The 18083-nt window shown below is 48.3% G+C and overlaps 1 protein-coding gene across 4 annotated transcripts in view; it reads left to right on the plus strand.

The window, feature by feature from the left end:
• The window catches only part of LOC140393840 (innate immunity activator protein-like), a 125631-nt gene that overhangs the window by 57325 nt on the left and 50223 nt on the right, over nt 1-18083 (plus strand). For 3 of the 4 annotated variants that reach the window (XM_072480355.1, XM_072480356.1, XM_072480359.1), the window contains one exon: nt 6498-6627. In XM_072480355.1, coding sequence (XP_072336456.1) covers nt 6573-6627 — 55 coding nt within the window. In that variant the 5' untranslated portion in view covers nt 6498-6572. Of the gene's footprint in view, nt 1-5622; nt 5656-6497; nt 6628-18083 lie in introns of those variants that run through there. The other variant, XM_072480357.1, reaches the window with a different exon arrangement.

Raw genomic sequence — 18083 nt, forward strand, 5'->3', positions numbered from 1 at the left:
AACATGAAGCACAGTCAGCATCGACGCAGGTGCGGAGTGTTCTGCTGATATTTTTAATATTTTCTTTTTGCTCACTCCTCTAACATCTGCAGGTTTTTGTTTGAGTTTTATTAAAACATGAAAAATACTGGTGGTTTGAGGGGGGACGGTGAGTTCCATATCATTATACCATCGTTGGAAGTTTGCATGAATCTGAATTTGATCAGTCAGATGGGAAAGCCTTGGAAGGGTCTGCACTTCAAGAAAATGGTATATTTGTTGCTCCCCGGGTTATTCTGTGGCTACCAGGCCAGACCTTTGTAGGAGGGGTCAACATTGTGCAGGGCTTTGGTGGCTGCAGGGAGCAATTGATTAGCAGTTGTAATATCCCCAACCAATCCAAATTTACCTTCAGGTTGGACACTACTATTGGAACCCTAGGTATTACATTCTCCAATCACAACGTTGATAGTCATATTAATTAAGGGTGACAAACTGAATATAGATAGGAAGAAATCACTCAATGAATTTCTTGTTTTCAAAAAATGAATGATTGAAGACTGCATTTTAGTCTTTGCGGTTAAAAGCTTCTCACAAACTGCTCCAACTTGACCCTGCTTTATGACATCATCCAAACCCTCAAGGGAGCTGTAATTTTACAATTCATTCCAAGAATTTATTTTTTGTGTGACGCAATGAATTTCTTCAGTTTCGATGAGTAACTGTCTAATGTATCTATTTGTCTGGTGGATCTAAGCAATTGTATAGGGGGATCCAAACCCAGCTGAGAGTGGTAGTCATGAATGAGGCATCTCTTTTACTGGTGGTGGAGTGACTTCAGTGTGTCTGAGGTGACTTTTTCTCATCTTGTTTCAGAAGACGTCTCAATTTATCCAACTAACAATGTATTTTTTCAGACTTTGGTTTTAAATCCACATCTATACAACTTGAATAATGGGGGCTTTGCTCAATGGCTGCCCTCTCACCACTGAATCAGGACGTAGTGAGGTTCAAGGCCCATGCCAGCACTGTACATCTTCTGGGGTGTCACCTTTTCAAATGAAACATTGAACCAAGGCCGCAACTGTTAATTTTATAGTAATTAGGTATTTAATTGTATAGATATTGAGTCTTTAATTGTATTCAGATGGTGGGAATTAACTGGGGATTCTCTTGGACTCATACCTGCAGGAGCAGACAATCTGTGGTTGTTGGGTCAAGAGATGTGTGTTTGTGGGGGGTGGCACGATGGCGCAGTGATTAGCACTGATGCATCACAGCGCCGAGGACCAGTGTTTGATGCTGGCCCCGGGTCACTGTCGATGTGGAGTTTGCACATTCTCCCCCTGTCTGCGTGGGTCTCACCCCCACAAACCGAAGATGCGCAGGCTAGGTGGATTGGCCACGGTAAATTTCCCCTTAATTCGAAAAAATAATAATTGGGTACTCTAAATTTATTTTCAAAAAAGGACACGTACGTTTGTAATGCACGTTTCTGTAAATGAAAGCTCGTCCATTTGTAAAGATAAGGCTCCAGTCTATCCTTCATTGCCTGGCAATCTGAAATCGAGTACCCCACCGCGATTCAATGACAGTTAGTCACAGTTTTGTAGGCCCGGGGGAGTTTCTCACTATTTAGCCAACACATAGGGCGCGATCTTCCCAAAAGGGAACAAAGTCCCCTAGCGACGGCATTTAGCCGCGTGTTTCCCGGCACTCACAGTGCCGAACAACACATGGCCATTCAATGCGACTCACTTTTAATAAGGGGCCTGAACGGGGAATGCGCAGCTGAGGCTGCACATAGCCCCTCTTTTTACAACGGGGAGCTCCACTCACCGGAACTCCCCATTGTGGCAAAAGTTTGGGATGCCATTTTTAAATAGTGTCTCGATCTCCAAGGCCCCCGAAAGAATCCCCGCACCCGCCATTCAGACCAAGTTCAGACCATGAACTCTCTCCTTCCAGTTGACCTCCTTTTTAAATCTAATTCTTTTGTCCAAAGGCATGGACCGGGATTCTCTGAAAATGGGGCAATGTCCTCACGCCCGCCGGAAAACGGGCGCAAATCACTCCAGGCGTTTTTCAAAACGTCCGGAGTGATTCTTCGATTTTAAGAGGGCTAGAAGGGCCCCGGCCTGCGCCCCGCAGCTCCGGCTGCCGATACGGGGCCCTGCACTTCCAGCTTTCGCGCCGGCCCCCGTGCAACATGGCGGTGCCACACAGCAGGCCAGCTCTGAAGAAGATAGCCACCCCCGGATCGCGCGCGCCTGTCGATCATTAGCTCCTGATTGCGGGCCAGACCGTCGTGGAGGCCCCACCCGGAGTCTGATCGCCCCGCCCCCCTCCCCCACCAGGACGGCCAGCGCAGCTGCGAGTCTGAGCTCCCGCCGGGTGGAACCAGGTTGGATCCATGCCGGCGGAACTCGCCGGGAACTCGGCCAGTCGATCGCAGAGAATCGCCGCGGGGGCCTCTTTTGATGTCCCCCGACAGGCGCCCCGTCGACTGCATGCGCGGCTGGCGGCAATTCTCTGGTCTGCGGAGAATCGCAACCCGGCATCGCGGGTCTGAGACGCCACTCTCCGCCCCCACGCCGAGCGCGATATCGGCATGGAGGCTTGGAGAATCCCGGCCATGATCTTCCAAAAAGGGAACAAAGTCCCCGAACGAGCGCGTTTAGCCGCGTGTTTCCCGGCACTCGCAGTGCCGAAAAACACATGGATATTCAACGCGACCCGTGTTGAATAAGGGGCATGAATGGGGAACGTGTGGCCGAACATAGTCCCGCTTTTTACAACGGGGAGCTCTGCTCGCCGGCACTCCCCGTTGTAGCGAGCGATCGGGATGCCATTTTTAAATGCCGTGACAGGGGTGGGAAAGTAGAGCATTTCCCGCTGCAGAGGCCGGCTGGAAAACACGCCAAATCTTCTGGCCCTGATCTCATTCATTGTGCAATTAATATTTTGTGCTGTATTAGATGGCGGAGCAAGCCTGATGGCTTGTAGCCCGCTTTCCAATCCAGGCACAAAATTGAAACGACGCTCAACATCACTGACCAACTATTGAAGAAAGAAAACTTACCTCCTGGAAATGAAGATGGATCTCTGTGAGCACTCTGAGGCAGGAGGTGGACCTTCTGAGAAAGAAGATAGATCTCCAGGAACATTCTGAGATTGGAAGATGGGTTCCCTCCAGGACACCGAATCTGGAAAGTCCACCTGTCGATGCTCTCCCATCCACTCCTGTGGCATTCTGCGGTCTAGAGTTGCCATCGACCTTCATCCTGAACTCTGGAGCTAGCCTCAGGGATTGTTTGGGTGAGTCCCAACATGTGCATGCCACATTCTTCCAAATATGTTTTGCCACAGCATCTTTTCCTGCTGGTGCTGCGGAGAATTGGACGCTGGAGGTCGGGCCTTCAACTGCATCCATTAGTGGCATACAAATGAGTTTCAACCCAGTCTCCAGCTGGTTTCCCGATCCACCATGGTGGGCACCAATGGATGGTCCCGTTGTAAATTCATGTCGGTAAAACTGATATTTGGGCTTCCTGTCCAATTCTCCCCTCCCGCCCACCATTGAACCTGCCAGCAGGGGATTGGAAAAGATCTGCCCTAAGTTCCAGGTATGTTGCTGCAGTGCCTCTTCCAGACAAACTGGTGGCAGCTCTCCAAGGTGGGATTTCCTCCTCATGACGGTCGGGCCTCCTATCTGTTGCCAATCTATGGTCGTTAGAGCCTAAAATGGTAGCAGGCATGTTGGAGTCGGCAGGGATGTGTTCCCCACCAACCCTCCTGGTAAGAAATTCAGGTCCATGGTGCCAGTGGATGGTTAAGTTACATACTGACCATTTAAGCTTTATCATCATATTCTATCACTTTGTAAAATTGTGCCACTAAAAGAAATACCTAACTAAAACAAATCTTTATTTCTTATGTACCGTCCCAATCTTACATACTCTTACACTCTAGTTTATAGCAAACATTTGCAGGTAAACCTCAAAGAGGTTGCAGAACAAAAGCACATATGGACAAGATGGAGGAGAATGGGTGCACCATAGAATTTAGAAAAGATAACCTAATTATTTTCCACAGCATGTATTGTCACATTTAACACACTCTAGGGTTATTTTTTTCAGTAACAGTGTCAGTTGCCCAGATTCACAGATTGACATATAATCATTGTTTCAAAAAGAAATAGTTGTTACTACCCCAGGCATTTCAGTCAGACAGGTTTAAATGTGATGGAACATGTCCACTGACTTAACATTATATCATTAATCTGAAAAACCTCAACTTGTGGTTTGCTTATAGCTTTGCTCTCATGCTCGACATTAGATTTGTTATGTGGGAAGGAGGTTTAAGTGATTTCTTGGGCACATGCCAAGTTAGTCCAGACTTTTTAATCCGCAGAATGTTTAGGTAGTTTTTGGTAGGACAGTCAGAAACGAAAGTGGCAATATTCTTTATTTTATAATATATAATTTCAATAAAAGGGTGCATGGTGAATGACATGTGTGCTCTAATGTTTATCCTGTGTGTTTTAGTGTTCACCTCTCCATCCCCAGATGTCGGCTAATGTAATTGCTTGGAATTAATTCACTCAGTCATGTTTTAGTTTCAGCTTTTTGGGTGTAAATTTAATAACCAGAATTCTAAAGCAACTCAGATGATTGTTGGCCAAGCTTGGTGGAAAAGGAAACAACGGGCCGGATTCTTCCGCCGGCCGCATGATCGCCATGACCATGTAAGAGTCCATTGACCTCGAGCAGGAATTTCCAGTCGCCGGGTAGGCACGGCCAGAGAATTCCGCCCAACAAGCTGGTTTTCAACAAAATTATCCCCCAACAATTGAACTTTTTGGCATTGGTTACATTCTTATATTTTTGCTACTGTTATGATGAAGAGCGTGTCTTGATTATCCACCCCATGGTACATGAAAGCCTCTTTGGAAAACCTTCTCCATCTACATTTTTGAACTTGCATCCTCCAATCACTGATTCCAGAGTACTGCTCATCTACCCTTCCAGTGCGATTCAGGACCCGTCTTCAAAACAAACTTTGCCTTGACTTCAAAAGTCTCCTAAGGATTTTATCTTTTGGTCTCTTCTGTCCCATTTCCCTTCACTGCCACCCCCACCATCCCCAACCCATTTTTCTCACTCCATATTTGATGCACCGGTATTAAGAGGAGTGATATCTAAGTGTAAGGTTTCTGGGATCAAGCAGGTTTTCAATGCAAGCCATTTTTGGATTGTAGCAATAGCTGTTTCCAATGACAAACCTTGGCGGCCAAATTTGGGTTACATTTAAATATAGAGAATGATCTCGCGGAATAAATATTTCCACATTGCTATTTTGATATGACCAGGAATTAGTGACAAAACGTATCAGGAGAACAGTAACCATGCGAAATACATTATAGAAACAGATCAGGCATGACTGAAAATCGCATCTGCAATCAGATAACAACAGGGCGAGGTGATAAGAAGTTAATTAAGACAATGACCGTCATTTATTGAAATCAAGAAGGATTGTTGGCTAATTCGGTATAAATGAATGTAAAGCACAACCCATAAGCGTGTTAACTGCTTCATTGTAAACAACATTTGGCACCTGCTTTGTTATTTTTGTTTACAGTAAGACGTCTTACAACACCAGGTTAAAGTCCAACAGGTTTGTTTCGATTTTTGTTTAGGGCAGCCTGGTAGCATAGTGGTTAGCATATTTGCTTCACAGCTCCAGGGTCCCAGGTTCGATTCCCGGCTTGGGTCACTGTCTGTGCGGAGTCTGCACGTTCTCCCCGTGTGTGCGTGGGTTTCCTCCGGGTGCTCCGGTTTCCTCCCACAGTCCAAAGATGTGCAGGTTATGCGGATTGCCATGCTAAATTGCCGTTAGTGTCCAAATTGCCCTTAGTGTTGGGTGGGGTTACTGAGTTGTGGGGATAAGGTGGAGATGTGGGGTTGGGTTGGGTGCTCTTTCCAAGAGCCGATGCAGACTCGATGGGCCGAATGGCCCCCTTCTGCACTGTAAATTCTATAAATTCTATGAAAAAAAAATAAAGAAAACTACTGCCAAGCACGTTGTTTTCTTTTCGACCAAGCACTGCCAGGCACAGTTAAAGATAGTGTACATGTCCTCATTTGTGCAGGTGCACATTTGGGAACACTACCATATCTCATAATGTGAACCAATGTACATGATTTGGACTTTGCATTTGTGAGTTTATTTTCACAATGCTTTTTTTAGGTACTGAGGTAATCCCTCATTTAGGCTTGAGATGAAAGGCATCCAGGATAAGTAAGGCCTCTGATTTTATATTTGAACAAAAGTTCATTTGCAGTCACTGAGGTTAGTAATTGGGTCAACATAGGCAGAATCCAAATAGTTATAAAACAGGAAAAATTATCTTTGAAAGCATATTTTCAACTCCCCGATCCTTGTGTATTTTATATCAAAACAACATAAACACAATAATGTGCCTTCAATCTGTTTTTTGTTGTTATTCTAATTATCAGGTAAATGCCTCCAGCTTTCTTGTGATAAATTATTTCTGGACCAAAGGGAGAGTAGACAATATACTCTTCCACGAGATGGAAAGCAAAGATGAAACCAGTGATTCGGACAGTGGAGTCATTCTCCAGTCAGGTAACCATTTTATTTCTGTTTCTTTTTATAATATCATTTATTCTTGAATGGATCAATCCACTTTCTTATTGTCCTTATTGCTAACTGGAGCCCGTAAGATTGATTTACACTTTAATTTCCTCTACATTTATGGTTCTGGGTATTATCTCATTAGAAGGATGGCCTGTATTTAAGTGTTGAATGTTGTTCCAAAATAATAGTCTTAATCAATCCAAAGACATTAGATATTTTAGTTGTCCATCTCAGTCTCTCTTTCCTTGTGTAACTTCCTCGAATTTCAGTTGGGGATTTTTATATCAAGTTTATGTATTTTGAAAGCAGCGTTCAAGCTGTGATTCACCACCTGCAAGCATTAGCCTCTCTGCTTTTCCTAGAATCATAGAAGCATAGAATTTACAGTGCAGAAGGAGGCCATTCGGCCTACCAAGTCTGCACCGGCCCTGCAACAGTCCCCATAACCCCACTAACATTTTTGGACACGAAGTTATAATTTAACATGGCCAATACATCTAACCTGCATATCTCTTCAGACTGTGGGAGGAAACAGGAGTACCCAGAAGAAACCCAGACACGGGGAGAATGTGCAGACTTCGCACACCATCACCCAAGCCAGGAATCGAACCCGGGACCCTGGAACTGTGAACACATAGAACATACAGTGCAGAAGGTGGTCATTTGGCCCATCGAGTCTGCACCGACCCACTTAAGCCCTCACTTCCACCCTATCCCCGTAGCCCAATAACCCCTCCTAACATTTTTGGTCACTAAGGGCAATTTATCATGGCCAATGCAACTAATTTGCACGTCTTTGGACTGTGGGAGGAAACCGGAGCACCCATAGGAAACCCACACAGACATGGGGAGAACGTGCAGACTCCGCACAGACACTTACCCAGCGGGGAATTGATCCTGGGACCCTGGACATATTTACAATTAAATAAGGCAGTCTCTGTGGTGGACGCCTATTCCTTTTTGGTAGAATTTAGCGCTCTTGAACTCAGCTACTTGCAATTTCAGAAGTGCCCTCATTCCTTTTTTTAAATTTAAAAAAAAAATGTTTTTTGAGAGTACCCAATTATTTTTTTCCAATTAAGGGGCAATTTAGCGTGGCCAATCCACCTAGCCTGCACATCTTTGGGTTGTAGGGTCAAAACCCACACAAACACGGGGAGAATGGGCAAACTCCACACAGACAGTGACCCAGAGCTGGGATCGAACCTGGGACCTTGGTGCCATTCTATGCTCGGTTCGAGCAGGTAACCAACAATCCGCTGGCGAGTGCCCCAGCAGCCCATAATTCACCCATACCCATCATCACAGCTTCCGAAGTCAGATTGGCCTTCCTGAAAGTGAACCCTCGGAAGGTGACGGGCCCAGACGGGATCCCTGGTCGTGCACTCAGAGCCTGCGCGGACCAGCTGGCAGAGGCATTCACGGACATCTTTAACATGTCCCTACTCCACTCCGAGGTCCCCACCTGCTTCAAGAAGACCACCATCATACTGGTACCAAAGAAGAACCAGGCAACGTGCCTCAATGACTACCGACCAGTGGCCCTGACTTCAGTCGTAATGAAGTGCTTCGAGAGGTTGATCATGAAGCGCATCACCTCCATACTCCCAGAACGCCTTGATCCACTGCAATTCGCATACCGCTGCAACCGGTCCACATCAGGCACCATTTCCCTGGCCCTACACTCATCCCTAGAGCATCTCGAAAACAAGGACTCCTACATTAGACTCCTATTTATTGACTACAGCTCCGCTTTCAACACCATAATCCCAGCCAAGCTCATATCAAAGCTCCAAAACCTAGGACTTGGCTCCCCACTCTGCAACTGGATCCTCGATTTTCTGACCAACAGACCACAATCAGTAAGAATGAACAACAACACCTCCTCCACAATAGTCCTCAACAAGGCTGCGTACTTAGCCCCCTACTCTACTCCCTGTACACACACGACTGCGTGGCAAAACTTGGTTCCAACTCCATCTACAAGTTTGCTGACAATACGACCATAGTGGGCCGGATCTCGAATAACGATGAGTCCGAATACAGGAGGGAGATAGAGAACCTAGTGGAGTGGTGTAGCGACAACAATCTCTCCTTCAATGCCAGCAAAACTAAAGAGCTGGTAATTGACTTCAGGAAGCAAAGTACTGTACACACCCCTGTCAGCATCAACGGGGCTGAGGTGGAGATGGTTAGCAGTTTCAAATTCCTAGGGGTGCACATCTCCAAAAATCTGTCCTGGTCAACCCACGTCGAAGCTATCACCAAGAAAGCACAACAGCGCCTATCCTTCCTCAGGAAACTAAGGAAATTAGGCATGTCCACATTGACTCTTACCAACTTTTACAGATGCACCATAGAAAGCATCCTATCGGGCTGCATCACAGCCTGGTATGGCAACTGCTCGGCCCAGGACCGCAAGAAACTTCAGAGAGTCGTGAACACCGCCCAGTCCATCACACGAACCTGCCTCCCATCCATTGACTCCATCTACACCTCCCGCTGCCTGGGGAAAGCGGGCAGTATAATCAAAGATCCCTCCCACCCGGCTTACTCACTCTTCCAACTTCTTCCATCGGGCAGGAGATACAGAAGTCTGAGAACACGCACGAACAGACTCAAAAACAGCTTCTTCTCCACTGTCACCAGACTCCTAAATGACCCTCTTATGGACTGATTTCATTAACACTACACCCTGTATGCTTCATCCGATGCCAGTGCTTTTGTAGTTACATTGTATATGTTGTGTTGCCCTATTATGTATTTTCTTTTATTCCCTTTTCTTCTCATGTACTTAATGATCTGTTGAGCTGCTCGCAGAAAAATACTTTTCACTGTACCTCGGTACACGTGACACTAAACAAATCCAATCCAATCCAATGAGGCAGCAGGGCTAACCACTGTGCCACCGTGCCGCCCCTCATTCCTTTTTTAAATGGTATTTCTTGAGTAGTTATTTCAATATCTGTCACTATAGGCATTGAAAAGTCCTCAGAAACAGAATCTGAACTCGTCACTATTTCTAGTCTCCATTCCAAAGTATAGCTGTCTAGATCTTCAAAAGGTAGAACCTTTTGATGCAGCAATAACTGATCAGCATGACATCACTGAACTCTTTCCTCATCCATCTGTACGGTGTATGATATTGGAGTCTTTGCTAGGACCATAGCTGGTACCCATTTCTCGTTAGTGGTGTAACATCTAGCTATCACTCGCTCTCCCTGGTTGAATGCTCACCTTTTAGAGATTTTCTCCCTTCTAGCAGTTTGTGCTTGTTGTTGTCGTTTGACCATCTCTAATGTATCAGCTGGAGATAACAAATCAAATTGTGTTCGTAGTTCCCTCTTAAACAACAGCAATGTTGGGGAACTGCGTGGTTCCAATAAGACATTAGAAATTCATTTACTCTTCTTGATAATGCCCCTGATCCTTCGATGCTTTGATAGAATGCTTTAATGATTGCGCAAAATGTTCAGCCAATCCATTTGTTACTGGATGATATAGAGCTGAGTTGAAATGGTTGTATACCGTTCCCTTTCAAGTAGCCCTCAAACTCCTTTGAAGTAAATTGTATACCATTATCACTGACAATCTGCTCCGGTGTTCCAAACCTTGCGAATATTTAGTTTTTCAATGGTCTGCTCAGTCGTCATTGACTTTATTATTGCGACTTCTGGCCATTTTGAGTGTGCGGCCACAATCACTAAGAACATGAGTCCCTCCAGTGCACCAGCATTATCGATGTGTATTCCCATCAATGTGATGGTTGTAATGGTGGCACGTTCCTTTGTTTTGCACAAGATTGGCATTGCCCAACTTTCTCTCCAATTTGAACATCTAATCCTGGCCACGAAAAATAACTGCATGCCAATGACCTCATCCTCACCACACCAGTTCCTCATGAGTTGGTCAATGATTCTACTACATAAGCACAAAGGAATAATCACATGGATTCCCCACAATAGAAATTCATTCTGTACTGTCAACTCAAGGCTTTGTGTGATGTAGGACTTGAGATCTGGATTTTTCCGATGGAAATCTGACAGCGTCCCTTTGTGAACCAAGCCCATCACCTTCTCCATCACTGGATCGGTTCGTGTATATCTTCGAACTTGTGATAAAGTCGCAGGTACACTATCCATGAGCAAGAAATACAAAATATTGACAAAATGTTCTTCTGGGTCATGCTTGACTTCCACCAGCAATCACGATAAATCATCAGCATTTGCATGCTGCTCGGACTTGCAATACAGGATATCCTAAGTGTGTGTTGACAATATCAATGACCATCTATTCAATCTACTAGCTGCCAAAGAAGGTTTATCTTTATATGACCCAAAGATTGCAGTCAAGGGCTGATGATCTTTCAAAAGAGTAAAATGGAGCCCATAAAGGTAATGCTGGGTGAACAAGATTCTGTAGCGGCATAAACATTTTATGGCCAACTGAGCTCACCAAACACGTCCATGGCACCTGTTTCTCCCACCATTTATGGATCCAGGCTCCTAGGGTCTACACTTCCTCCTTTCCGACTGTGATGTAAAGTATGCACAATAATCCCTTGAACAAGCAACAAGTAAATCTTTCCCCCTTTTCCCTGAGTATTTTGACTTTTCTTCTGAATAGTGGCCTGTGCAGAGTCTGCAGACTTCAAAATCCCCGTTCCCCACAACCCATGTAGCTTCGCCACGTGCGCGGTCCTTGCAGCCCCTACCCTACTCACTTCAACACACATTTTCTGTCAAAAATCTTTTTTAAACCTTCACATCAGCGGTAGTGATTCACTTGATGTCTGTGAGCGTGGGTTCGATCCCAAGTATCTAACTTTGCTCCCGCTGCCGTCCACAATTAGGCGACAAAATTCTTCTTTCCAGCAATCTTTCTGCCTCAATCCTTGTCGCCAATTTTCTCTCCTATTATATTTCTTTGTTGCCGCAAAGAGAAAAGTTATGAAGGTGGCCACACTTTGGGTTCTTGCAAAAACACAATGAGAGGCTTACTAAAGTATTTGCTCATACAATCAAGATAGTGATCTGCTCCAAAGCTCCACAAACGCTCTGCTGATGTCACTGTACATCATGTAATGCAGAACCAGCAATGTGTTCCCAGATACATAACTCTATTATGCAACTTGTCCTTTGTCTGCAGAGTTGTTGAAAAGTCCTCTTGTTTGCCTACTCAGTAAAGTTTTAGTTGCATGCTTTGACAATTTTCACACAAATATAAACATGAGAAGTGGGCATCAGAGGATTTTCTGATAATTTGCACATGACAATTAAAAATACTACGATAGTCAGTGAGAATTGTTGAACAGTCAAAATTAAGACTTCATGAGGTCTGGTTATTTGAAGCTAAATTTCAGTATGTAAGTCGATTCTTTAGCCTTTGTGCAATGATATTGCACAGAACTTTTAAAAAATGGTTCTCTTGTTATCTGTGTACAGTAGAGGAGCCATAGTTGTTGAAATAACTGAAAAATGCAAACTTTAGCTTCAACCAATCATTACTTTAAGCAAACATTACCGAATTACAGTTGTACAGTGGTTTGCATTGCTATTTCATCGCACCAAGGACCCAGGTCAAATTCCGGCCTTGGGTGACTGTCTGTGTGGAGTTTGCACATTCTCCCCAAGTCTGCGTGGGTTTTCTCCCATAGTCGAAAGATGTTCAGGTTAGGTAGACTGGCCAAGCTAAAAGATTTCCCCTTATTGTCCAAAGATGTATATGTTAGGTGAGGTTATGGGGATAGGGCAGGGGGAGTGAACCTAGGTGGGGTGTTCTTCCAGATGGTCGGTGCAAACCTAAGGGGCTGAATGTCCCTCTATCAGTACAGTAAGGATTCTATGATTCTATGAATGGAATACAAAAAATTAGTGTCTGAGTAAACAGTCTCATTGGTGCAGGAAGAGAATTGGAAACAGTCTCATTAAGCAAATGTTCATCAATGAGAGAGCTTCATGAACAGATTTTTGCCATTATATGGCCATGCTCTGTATCCAATTTAACATCATTATTGTTAACATTGGGGTCTGACTGTTTAACACAGTTACCTCAATTTCCACCCTCCACTATTCCAGTGAAGGTCCCAACCTTCTTAAGATAATAAGGATAATCCTCCACCAAACAGTAGAGTGAGAAATTTCAGATGAAATGCTCTTCATTCATACACTAGGAGTCCACAGTGTAATTTCAATGTCTTTATTAATGATAAATTGCAGCAGAACATGGGCGGGATTCTCAGATCCTGAGGCAAAGTGTTGACGCCGTCGTAAATGCCGTCGCGTTTCACAACGGCATCAACAGGGCCTCAGGAGCAGCAATTCCGAGCCCCTCAGTAGGCCAGCACGGCACTGGAGCGACCCATGCCGCTCTCTGCTCGCCTGAGAATCGGCGGACCGCTGTCACGCGATTCTCCGGCCCGGCGTGGGCTGAGAGAATCCCGCCCACGTTATTTTAGGTTAGCAATGCTTTCACACAGAATACCGGCCTCTTTCGCCTCCTGCACTTCCGGCTCCTCTGCCATCCCAAATATTGCGAGCCCCCAGTCGGTTTGACCCTGGATCCTACCACCCTCGACACCGTCCTCGCTACGCCCTTCCAAAATTCCTCCAGCGCTGGGCATGCCCAGAACATATGGGTGTGGTTTGCTGGGCTCCCTGAGCACCTAACACACCTGCCCTCACCCCCAAAAAACCGGCTCATCCGTGTCCCGGTCATGTGTGCCCTGTGCAGCACCTTAAACTGTATGAGGCTGAGCCTCACACACGAAGATGAAGAGTTCACCCTCCCTAGGGCATCTGCCCACGTCCCTTCCTCGATCTCCTTTCCCAACTCCTCCTCCCACTTACCTTTCACCTCCACCACCGAGGCCTCCTCCTCCTCCTGCATCACCTGGTAAGTTTCCGAGATCTTCCCCACTCCCGCCCACCCTCCCCGAGAGCACCCTGTCCTATACTGTGCGTGGCAGCAGCTGCGGGAATTCCACCACCTGCCGCCTGGCAAACGCCCTTACCTGTAAGTGTTCCCCGGGGGGAGCCCATACTTCTCCTCCAACTCACCCAGGCTCGCGAACTTCCCGTCCACAAACAGGTCTCCCAACCTTTATATCCCTGCCCTGTGCCACCCCGAAAACCCTCCATCTGTCCTCCTTGGGACGAAACGGTGGTTCCCCCGTATTGGGGTCCACACCGAGGCCCCAACTTACCCCCTGTGCCGCCTCCACTGCCCCCAGATTTTGAGGGCAGCCGCCACTACCAGGCTCGTGGTATAAGTCCTTGGAGGAAGCGGCAGCGGGCCGTTACCAGCGCCCCCAGACTCGTACCCACACAGGACGCCGTCTCCAGCCTCTTCCATGCAGCCCCCTCCGCCTCCATCACCTACTTGCGCACCATCGTCGCATTGGCGGCCCAGTAGTACCCACAGAAGTTGGGCAGCGCCAGCCCCCCCATCTTTACTCCGCTCCAGGAACACCCTTCTTACCCTCTGAGTCCCTCGCGCCCACACAAGCCCCATTATGCTCCTGTTGACATGCCTAAAAAAGGCCTTTGGGATAAACACGGGGAGGCACTGGAACAAGAACAAAAACCTTGGGAGCACCGTCATTTTGACTGACTGCACCCTACCCACCAAGGACAGCGGCAACGCGTCCCGCCTCTTGAACTCCTCCATTTGATCCACCAGCCTTGTGAAATTAAGTCTATGCAGGGCCCCCCAGCTCTTGGCCTCCTGGACCCCCAAATACCTGAAGCTCCTCTCCGCTCTTTTTAATGGGAGCTCGCCAATCCCCCTCTCCTGGTCCCCTGGGTGTACCACGAACAGCTCGCTCTTCCCCATGTTGAGCTTGTACCCCGAGAAATCCCCAAATTCCCTGAGGATCCTCATTACCTCCGGCATTTCCCCCCACCGGGTCCGCCACATATAACGGCAAGTCATCCGCATAGAGCGACACCCTATGCTCCTCCCCACCCCGCACCAACCCCATCCAGTTCCTCTCCTCTCTCAGTGCCATAGCCAGGGGTTCAGTCGCCAGTGCGAAGAGCAGGGGGGACAGGGGACACCACTGCCTCGTCCCTCAGTGCAACCAAAAGTACTCAGACCTCCTCCTGTTCGTGGCCACACTCGCCATTGGGACCTCATACAACAGCCTGACCCACCTGACAAATCCCTCCCCAAACCCAAACCTCTTCAGCACCTCCCACAGGTACCCCCACTCTACCCTATCGAAGGCTTTCTCAGCGTCCATCGCCACTACTATCTCCGCCTCCCCCTCCCTCGCCAGCATCATGATAACGTTCAGAAGCCTCCGCACATTCACGTTCAACTGCCTCCCCTTCACGAACCCCGTCGGGTCTTCGTGGATGACCTGCGGCACACAATCCTCAATCCTCGTGGCTAAGACCTTCGCCAGCACCTTGGCATCTACATTTAGCAACGAAATCGGCCTGTAAGACCCACACTGCAGGGGATCCTTGTCCCACTTCAGGATCAAGGATATCAGTGCCCGGGACATCGTCGGGGGCAAAGCCCCCCCCCCCGCCCCTCCTTTGCCTCATTAAAGGTCCTAACTAACAACGGGCCCAACAGGTCCATATATTTTTTGTAGAATTCGACCGGGAAACCGTCCGGCCCTGGTGCCTTCCCCGCCTGCATGCTCCCTATCCCTTTGGTCAGCTCCTCCAGCCCAATTGGGACCCCCAATCCCGCCACCAGTCCCTCCTCCACCTTCGGAAACCTCAATTGGTCCAGAAAGCGGCCCATCCCTCCCTCCTCCAATGGGGGCTCGGACCGATAAAATTCCTCATAGACATCCCTGAAGACCCCATTGATGCCAACCCCACTCCGCACCACACTCCCTCCCCGGTCCTTAACTCCCCCGATCTCCCTAGCTGCGTCCCGCTTCCGAAGCTGATGCGCCAGCATCCGGCTTGCCTTTTCCCCATACACATAAATCGCCCCCTGGGCCTTCCTCCACTGCACCTCCGCCTTCCTGGTGGTCACCAGGTCGAATTCGGCCTGGAGGCTGCGCCTCTTCCTCAACAGTCCTTCCTCAGGCACCTCCGCATACCTCCTGTCTACCCTCACCATCTCCCCCATCAGCCTCTCCCTCTCCCTCTGCTCCCTCCTCTCCTTGTGGGCCCTAATGGAGATCAGCTCTCCCCTAACCACCGCCTTCAGCCCCTCCCATACCATCCCCACTCGGACCTCCCCATTATCGTTGGCCTCCAGGTACCTCTTTAAACTTCCTCTCGGACCTGCTCACTCACCTCCTCATCCAACAGCCCCACCTCCAAATGCCACGACGAGCGCTGGTCCTTCTCCTCCCCCAGCTCTAAGTCCACCCAATGCGGGGCGTGATCCAAAATGGCTATCGCCGAGTACTCAGTATCCTCTACTCTCGCTATCAGCGCCCTGCTCAAAATAAAAAAGTTGATCCGTGAATAAGCCTTATGGACATGTGAGAAGAATGAAAATTCCGACCTTGCAAATCTCCAAGGGTCCACCCCTCCCATCTGGTCCATAAATCCCCTCAGCACCTTAGCCGCTGTCGGCTTCCTACCTGTCCTAGACCTGGAGCGATCCAGTGCCGGATCCAACGTGTTAAAATCTCCCCCCATTATCAGGCCCACCCACTTCCATATCTGGGATCCGTCCCAACATGCGCCGCATAAAACCCGCATCGTCCCAGTTCGGGGCACACACATTGACCAGTACCACCCTCTCTCCTTGCAGCTTACCACTAACCATTACGTACCTACCGCCATTGTCTGCCACAATGCTCGACGCCTCGAACGACACCTTCTTTCCCACCAAGATCGCCACCCCTCGATTTTTGACATCCAGCCCCGAATGAAACACCTGACCTACCCACCCTTTCCTCAATCTTACCTGGTCTGCCACCTTCAGGTGTGTCTCCTGGAGCATGACCACGTCCGCCTTCAGCCCCTTCAGGAGCGCGAACACGCGGGCCCGCTTGACCGGCCCGTTCAGTCCCCTTACATTCCAGGTTATCAGCCGGATCAGGGGGCTACCCGCCCCCCTCCCCCGCCGACTAGCCATAACCCCTCCTCAGCCAGCCACGCACCCGCACCCCTTGCCCGGCCCGTTCCCCACGGTGGCAGACCCCCGTCTCGACCCCCCCCACTCGCTCCAGCTCCCCCTTGACCATAGCAGCAGCAACTCGATTCCCCCCCACCCCTGGCTAGGACCCCTCCTAGCTGCTTTACTACCCCCATTGCACTTCCGCAAGTCAACTGACTCCTGCTGACCCTGACCACTCCTGCCTCTCCTTCGACTCCTCCCATTGTGTGACACACCCTCCTCTTCCATTCCCCTTCCGCAGGCTCTCCACCTCCCCCTTCCATCCCAAACGCAGGAAACAACCCTCGCTTCCCCTCCCCGGCCCCGCCTCCTCCAGTCTTCAGCGCGGGAAAAAGCCCGCGCTTACCACCTAGCCAGCCCCGCCACCTTTGACACAGCTCCTTTTACAGTCCCAGTCCCCTCCCCCCCCACTCGGGCCTCCCCCTCCCCCGTGGGGCCCCATCACACTGCCGGCCATCCACCCCTGTTCCATTTGCTTACCCCCCTCCAAGAGCCCCCCCGACCAACCCAACCAAAACAGTGCCCAACCCGCCCTAACCACCCTCACCAAACCAGAAAGAAAAAAAACAAGAGCATAGGACCCCCCCTCAAAAAGTAACATATCAACCGCAATCCTCAAACGCCCATCCCGACCCTCAATCTGTGTCCAACTTCTCGGCCTGAGCAAAGGCCCAGAGACTCAAAATAATGGTGCCGGTCCTTGTAGGTGACCCACAGTCGCGCCGGCTGCAACATGCCCCCTTCCTGTGCAGCATCGCCTTCGCTCGATTGTAGTCATCCTCCTCGCCAGCACTCTATGGGCCCCTTCCAGCTCCAGGGGCCCCTGGAAGGACCCCGCTCCCATCATTGAGTTCAACATGGTGACCACATAGGCCCCCACGTCCGGCCCCTCCAGCCCCTGCGAGAGGCCCAGAATCCGCAAGTTCTTCCGCCTCAACCGATAAAAAAAAAGCAATGCTTTCACACTTGATGCATGAATATAAAAGAAAATTTCCATTACTAAAATAAATTCTTCAAAGGATTTATTTTGTTTAAAAAAATGGAAACAAAGAATATTTTAAAATATATTGGAGCGAGTGAAACCTCAATTCATCTCTATCAAGGACAGTAACAACAGTGCTTTGATTGTGTCTGTATTGCATATGTCATGATAATAGGGTAGGTTGGAGAGTACTCGGAATCTGTAGCTGCAGTCTTTTAGATTAGTGTGGCTTGAAGATGGCATATTTGGCAATATTCTGAATCACTCCTCCAGCTCTGTTATAAAAGACATTTTGTTTCAATGGAAAGCTCTTCAGTTTTCCAGCTTTTAGCAGAACATTGTTGAATTAATCATTTTGCCAACA

The sequence above is a fragment of the Scyliorhinus torazame genome, chromosome 17 (assembly GCF_047496885.1).
Source record: "Scyliorhinus torazame isolate Kashiwa2021f chromosome 17, sScyTor2.1, whole genome shotgun sequence".
In the NCBI taxonomy this organism is placed as follows: domain Eukaryota; kingdom Metazoa; phylum Chordata; class Chondrichthyes; order Carcharhiniformes; family Scyliorhinidae; genus Scyliorhinus; species Scyliorhinus torazame.